The sequence below is a fragment of the Rattus norvegicus genome, chromosome 1 (genome assembly GCF_021556685.1).
Source record: "Rattus norvegicus strain SHRSP/BbbUtx chromosome 1, alternate assembly SHRSP_T2T, whole genome shotgun sequence".
Lineage (NCBI taxonomy): Eukaryota > Metazoa > Chordata > Mammalia > Rodentia > Muridae > Rattus > Rattus norvegicus.
This window is the reverse complement of record NC_141534.1, coordinates 206950756-206958265: the sequence shown is the minus strand read 5'-3', so window position 1 is coordinate 206958265 and position 7510 is coordinate 206950756. Positions and strand designations below refer to the sequence as shown.

General features: G+C 48.9%; 1 protein-coding gene across 7 annotated transcripts in view; it reads right to left on the bottom strand.

The window, feature by feature from the left end:
• Nucleotides 1-3263: 3263 nt before the first annotated feature.
• Nucleotides 3264-7510, bottom strand: part of Lrrc27 (leucine rich repeat containing 27) — a 30597-nt gene continuing 26350 nt past the window's right edge. For all 7 annotated transcript variants that reach the window (XM_087583076.1, XM_087583093.1, XM_087583088.1 and 4 more), the window contains 1 exon segment: nt 3264-3592. In XM_087583076.1, the coding sequence (XP_087439202.1) occupies nt 3446-3592 (147 nt within the window). In that variant the 3' untranslated portion in view covers nt 3264-3445.

Sequence of the window (7510 nt, the reverse complement as noted above, 5' to 3'; positions counted from 1 at the left end):
TGCAGGCCCTGGAGCTGGGTTCACTAAGCACTGTAGAGTAGGGCACTGAAGTACACCAGGGCTCCCTGAAGTGGGAAGGGTGGGGGTGGGGCTGTGGCTGGGCCAGACTTACTTGAATGTCTTCCATGGCAAGGCTCATATAGTCAGTCTTTGTATCTAAACATACTGGATCTCCACAGGTCAGAGTGCTTTGGGAAACTGGACTGCCTCCCTTCTGGCCATCCTGCAAGGGCTCCTCTGACGAGATCTATACCTAGACATGAGGATAACTGTGACATTCTCTCACTAAGAAATGTCTCAAGACTAGGAAGAGAACTTTCCAGAAAAACACTGGCCAAGGGTATGGACTCTGGACTCTGGTTAAGATTGTAGTCTTCTGTGTGACCTTGGAGAGGGTGGGGGTGGAGAAGGGGCTGCAGCCGTAGAGCAGGGGCTGGAAACACAGCCCGAGGCTGCCACTCAGCCTGAGATCAGAGATGCATTTTACTATGGATCTGAGTTGGGGAGATTTTAACATCTAAGTAGTGGGTGAGGTGTGGGAAGGGAAAGACACTCAGGAAAAGGCAGACACAGAACCAAGCAGGCCTGTGGCCCACTTAAGAGAGCCACACTCAAGCGTTCTTACAGTAATAGGAATTTGGTGGCATCTGAAGTTATGTCTCAGGGGCTGCTAAGGAACCTTTCCTTCCTCGGTACATAAGAACAAGCTGGCTCCTGGTGTGCACTGGATAGGCTAACAGCAGAAAAGGTAACACTCTAGGTCACAGGAGTAATGTGGAAGTCGAGTACTTAATGTAAAAGTTTTATGGTTGTCTTTGCGAGGTTTCACCCAAAATTTAAAGTTTCTATCCAGATAGAGTGAGACCATATTTGAAGGTCATAGACACGAGAGTCTTGTTATTTTAACATTCTTGGGACCTTCTTAGGATTTAAAGTATCATATGAAGGGGAAGGTAAGAGGGCTTGCAAAAGCATAGCTATTTTATGATTTAAAAAAATTAGCTGGGAGATGGGAGGAATAATTATCTCTGTGGTAAGAATGCACACTACAGGGCTGGAGAGATGGCTCAGTGGTTAAGAGCACTAACTGCTTTTCCAGAGGTCCTGAGTTCAAATCCCAGCAACCACATGGTGGCTCACAACCATCTATAATGGGATCTGATGCCCTCTTCTGGTGTGTCTGAGGACAGCGACAGTGTACTTATATACATTAAATAAATCAAAAAAGGGGGGATACTTATATACATTAAATAAATCAATAAAAGGGGGGAAGGAAAAAAGAAAGAAAAAGCAGGCAACCAGGAGTGGATGCACATGCTTAAAAAACAAAAACAAACAAACAAAAACCACACTATACCAGCCTGGAGAACCTCCTGAATTGCAGCTTATAGACCTCTGCTGCTTGTTTTGTTTTTCTGAGTTCTAACCCAAAAAAGCGTTTCTCTCTCTTCCTCCTTTCTGGTTTAAGACAGGGTTTAACTTACTCTTTAGATCAGGGTTGGCTTAGAACTCAGAGATCCACCTGCCTTTGCCTCTGGAGTACACCATCACTCAGCGTCCTCTTAATTATAAAATTTAAACATCTCGGTGTGTGTGGGTGTGCCAGCGTGTGCCATGGCACCCTGATGGCCACAAGACAACTAGTGTAAGTTGGTTCTTCCCTACCATGTGGGCTATGGAGACTAAAGTCAGGTCATCAGGCTTGGCCATCCCTGGCCTCTATCTCTCTCCTATGTCTTTTTTTGAAGTCAGCCAAGCTCAGAAGCTTGCTTGCCCTAACCCACAGGGCATTCTTATCCTTCTCTGAAGGTCCACCCCACCCCCATGTAGCTGCTCACAGCTGATTATCACTAATGTTAAAACAATGTCTCATGGGCCAGGAAGATGGTTTTGCCATTAAAGGTACATGTTGCCAAGCCTGATGCCCTGAACTCCATTCCCAACGAACCCACATGATGGAAACAAAGGACTCCCCAAATTATGCACACATATGCGCACCACACACACATGTACATACATATGTACATATACATGCACATACACAGGTACACATGTACACATACATACACACACACTTTTAAAGGAATGGCTTTCTTCCTACCCTTTTCCTTTGTCCCAGCTTTCCTGCCTTGTTTTTCTCTCAAATAAAATGGTCCTCAAGCTTCCTTCCAAATCTGTTTTCTAAAATTACTTTTGTTTGTGTATGTGTGTTGTCTACATGTATGTGTGTGTATCATGTAAGTGCCTTGTGCCCACAGAGGCCAGAAGGGGGTGTTGGGTCCCCTTGCCTGGAATTAGATGATTGTGAGCTGCTGTGTAGTGCTCTAGAAGAACAGCCAGTGCTCTTGTCCACAATGCCATTGCTCTAACCCTTCAAATACGTTCTCAAATTCTTTTGTTTACAAGACTAATAAATTCAAAAGGGGACTCTATGTTCCCTGGTTATGTGCTCAGAAAAACACATCGGCAGAGTAGAAGCCAGGAGAGGAGTGAGCATCGTCTGACCCAAATCTACCAGGAGAGGGGTTATACCCATTCAAACATCCAACATGCACCAGAAGACAGGGACTATTCCGCCTAGACACCCTGACCCATTCAAACATCCAACATGCACCAGAAGACAGGGACTATTCCGCCTAGACACCCTGAATTTCCCAGGGTGAGAGGCTAATGCAGCTCAGATACTTCAAATCCAGGAGAGGAGTGTTATCTTAGACCATCCCCAGAATCTACAGTGAGGGAGAAGTTGCATAGATACTCCAAGGATCTAGAAGCCAGGGGCCCAGTCAGGATCAGGTCAAGTCTTAACCAGAACTTACACAAGAGGAAACAGAAAGCCCGAATAGTTTTCTGTCTGTCCCCAACATCTGAAAGAAAAAGCTTTGCGTTTATAGTCACACTCAGAGCTGCCCCAATTGTCCATGCAGCCCCTGGATTAGTGTCAGAAGGATTATGGGGGTGAGGTGGGGTGGCACCAAGAGATTTTAAAGTTGGGGGTAGGGTAGGGGTGGGCAGTTGCCCAGGGATCCTATAGGGCAGAGGCATGTCTGGGGCTAGGTGTCACTGTCCCTGTGCAAACAAAGGGCCAAACCAAAGGACGGTGGTCTGAACAGGATAACGTGCGCCACTGAACAAAGATGGAGCTGCAGAAGTCAGGGCAGCAGCCTCCCCTCCCCCGGATCAGTGGAAATTAGGACACCCTTGTGGCTTGGCTGAAGGCCCCCGTCGACCCGATTGGTGGAATCAGCGACAGAAGAGAACAGTTTGGCTTGCTTGCAGGATTCTTCCTTTTAATGCAGCTAAACCTTGTATAGCCTCAGAAAGGAGTCAAGTCTATTAAAAGCCGCAGCCTGTGGAGCAGCTGAAGACCCACTAGTCGCTGTCCCAGCCAGTCCCCACACCGCTGTGGGAGGTACTTGTCATCCCTGCTGACAACACCACTTTCCTAGTATTTTGTGTTAAAAAATATATTCTGAGGCCGTGATGCTGGTGGGTGAAGTGAAAGGTTTCCAGTGAAAGGGGGAAAAGAATGGTCTTTGTTCAAGGTCATCTCCAGTTTCAGTCTCCTTAACTCCTCCTGAAGTTTCTTAGTCTTTGGGGAGAAGAAGAGATGTAAGTTAGACCAGTCAGGACAGATGAATCCCCACCTCGGTGCATATGGGGTGTGTGCAGGGAACACTCAGGATACCTTTTCCCCAGACACCCACAGGCTGCATCTTACTGTAGTCTCCTCAGTGGTGTGAAGGGGCCACACCAACTGGACATGTGGTAGCTCTTGTACCATCCTTCCAGAGAGTTAGCAATCTCATGAGCCACTTGCCACAGTGTCCCCCTGGCATGCCCCCCCAAGACTTCTGTGCAGGCAGCAATATGAATGAGGGAAAAGAGAGGCCCACTGAGGCTGGTACTCCTGGTACCTGGTACCGTACAACTGCGGCTTGTGGGTGGGATATCACCCTAAACATAATCCCAGCCAAGGCTTCTAACTGCCCAGGAGCAGAGCCAGCCAGCCAGAGAGGGCCAAGGAAGGAAACTGCCCAGCCTAGAGTCAGGTCTGTGCTTTGTGTTCTGTGTTCCCCAGCCCTTCTGTCAGACATGAAAATGTAAACCCAAGGAAGAAGCCTGGTGGTCCCAGGTGGGCAGTGTTATCAGTAACCAAGCTCTTCTCACCTCTGCCTGCCCAGTGTCTCTCTGCTGTGGCCAGCTGCCTGGTCCTTAGGTGGAAACCTTAGCCCATCCCTCCACCCCTCCTGCTGATGTCCTCCAGCCCAGCCCCACCGTCCTGGCCCAGCCCCTAGAGAACGTCCCCACCCTGCAGAAGCCTCAGCCCAGCTGAGGGTGTGCCCACTCTCAGCTCTTCAGTCCACACCACACCAGGCAGCATTGCTGTTGGCTGGTTAGTATCTGCCTTGTGGAGCCTCATTTTAGACTTTGCTGTTCCCTTTGTGCCTGTTACTTGGTGTTTCCAAACTGGACACCTTCCTAAGCTTCTGCTTCTCTACAAACCTGCTTCTTTCTCATAGCCAGATGCTCTGGTCCTCTGATGCCCCGGCAAGCAAGGTCTCCTGTTTTTGTTTTTGTTTTCCCTCCCCCCTCTCTCTCCCTCCTTCCTTTCCTCCCTCCTTCCCTCCCTCCCCCTCTCTCTTCTTGCTCTGCTTATCCCTCTCAGACAACCTCCATGGGTAGAATTTATTCCAAGCCCTCTAGAGAGGCTGGGCAGGAAATAACGTTTTTGCAGGCCCGAGGATCCTCCATAGCATTTGTGCTCGGCTGACCTCATCCTCCATGGTCAATCTGGCAGTAGGATCATTGAGTGCTTGGTCAGGACATCAAGCTTCCAACATGTGGACTACCCTTTCTCTAACTGAGAGTTTTTCTCTTTTGAGACAGGGTGTCGTGCAGGCCCACTCTAGCTTGGGCCCCACTACATAGCCACGTGTGACCTGGGACTCCTTATCCTCCTCCCTTGATTTCTGGGATGGTAAGCATGTGCCAGCATGTCTTGTGTGCTGCAGAGCAACCTCAGGGTTTCACACATGCTAGGGAAGCTAATTTTTTATTTTTAAACGTTCCCTTCACTTACTCCGGCATCTCCTGGACTATGCTAGCACATGTTGGACCTCCTGGACCAATCTTCTAGTTGTCTTAAAATCTTGTTTCAACTCTGTTGTCCATATCCCCTTTTCTTTACATTGTGCTTCCTGGGGCATTTATTTAATTTCACCTCCAGGCACTTGCTATGTTTCTATCGATGCCCGGGAATTAATGCTATTATCATTACTGTTATTATCATTATTGTCGTCTACTTCTAACATTTTAGATGCTTCATCTGTTTTATGTGTATGAGCTTTTTCCTACATATATGTATGTGCACCACATGAGTGCCTGGTGCTAAGGGAGGTCAAAAATTGCACTGGGCCCTTTGGGACTGGAGTTAAACATGGTTGTAAGCTGTCATGTGGGTGCTGGGAACTGGATTTGGATCCTCCAGAAGAGCAGTGCTCCAGCCCTACTGTGAGTTTCTTAAATTTGGTATCTGCTTATTCCTTTTGGCTTTCCTGTGGGCTTGCCGAGGCCTCTCCTGAGGGCCGAGTGCAGGCTGGTTCCCCATTCATCAGGATGAGATCCCATCACCACCAGACCTCACAGGTGTTGCTGGGTACCCGCTGGCCACTCTGTATTGGGTTGGTTCTAGGGAACACCTGTGTAGTCTGTCAGGTGAGAGGGTGGATAGTAAAGAAGGCTCTTCCTGCCTTGACAGAGGCAACCCATCCAGCTGGTGGAAAGCAGAGGCTTTGTGACAGTGGCAGCTGGGTAGCCATGTAGTTGTAGCTCCCTTTTTACGTTCCTAAGACCTCAGGATTCCAGGGTAGCTCCCCCACATCTACCTGCTCACTAAGGGCAAACCCCCAGGTACTCTCCTCAACTAGGGTGACAGGTCCTTCCCAGAGCTCAGGCAGGCATCATATAACCATTGTCACCACACCTGATCCCCCAAGAAGGACAGGTTCTGCTGTGTGGGACAGTGGAGACAGTGGTTCAGGGGACAGACTCTCAACTTTTACCCACTGTTCCTAGGTTTGAATTTTTTTTTTAAACTTTTGTATTAGTTCCTTTGAGATCGTGTTTTAATCATATTTCTCACCTCTTCCAAGTCTTTCCAGATCCACACCCCCTACCCACCTAACTTTGTGCTCCCTCCCACCTTAAAATTCATTAAGACCAATTTGTGCTTCCCAAATAGTCTTGGATGTGTGGCTCACTGAGGCGTGAGATTGACCAAGGACCACACTATCACCCGGGGCAGACCCCTAGGGCATCCTCCCTCTCGCACCTATCGTTTGCCGATAGCCTCTCTGCTAGGGGTGGGACTTTGGACCAAATTCATGTTGGAATTTGGTCTAGGTTTGCATTCTTGTGTCCCAGAGTTCTAGGGAATAAGTCTCACAACTGGTTGGTGTCCCCCCCCCCGCACCCCCCTCCCCCCCGCAGTCAGGCTCTTAAGACTTTATCTCCAGGGACTTTCTTCTTATAAAACTTTGCTGGCCTCAGTATGTGTGCTAGGATACAGGCTCAGTTGTTATGCCAAAGGTCAGATAACAGTGACTGAAAACCAGGGCGTGTGGCTTCTTGGGGAAGCCAGAGCCCAGTGCTGCAGACTCACTGCAAATGTTACTGGGGATCCATGGATTTCACCTCAAAGCTGTCCTGCCTCTACTGTACCTGTCCAGAAGGGTAGCTCCAGTTTTGTTTATTTTCTGGCTGTGGAGGATCAGTGATTAATCTGGCTGAAAATGTGATGTGCTGACCTGGAAGGCTCAACCTCATGGTGGGGTTGAGGCCAGGATTTGCTTTTGTCTATCTAGATAAAACAGACATAGAGCCACAGATAGGCTGTCAAGAAAGGCTGGTCTTGAGCTAATGCCAGACTGACCTGGAACTAAGCAATGGTGGAGCTGTGGGCACCCAGGTACCACTATCACAAAACCTCTGCCTCCTTCCACCAGCTTCCTGTCAGCACAGGAAGGGCCTCTGCTCTGTGCTTCGCTCACAAGCTGATGATGTCAGTCACTATGTAGGAATGTAGTTAAACTCCAAGAGTCTGGGAAGGGCTTAGGGACACAGTTTGCCGTGTTTAGGAGCTTAGGACCACGGTCATACAGACTGTCGATTTGACACAGTCTTCTCTTTCTAGACAACAGCATCGAGCCCTTTCCAAACAGCTCCCTTTCACAGGGCTTCAGCTCACCGACGGGGTGTGAGGCCTTAAACAATGACTTCACACACTCGTGGGGTAGACCAGTTCCAGACCTGATGCCCGTCCCTGACCTCAAAGGCCCTCAGCTATCACGTTCATGCCATTGTGTCTGGTGTGGCTGAGGGCTCAAAGTGTGGCCAGGCTGTTTTCTGGAGCTGCCGCTGCACCCACTACAGACAGGGCAGGCAACCCACATGGTTAGAGGATATCTGCTCAGCAGTGGTGTAGAGAGTTCCCTCCATTAGTGACACA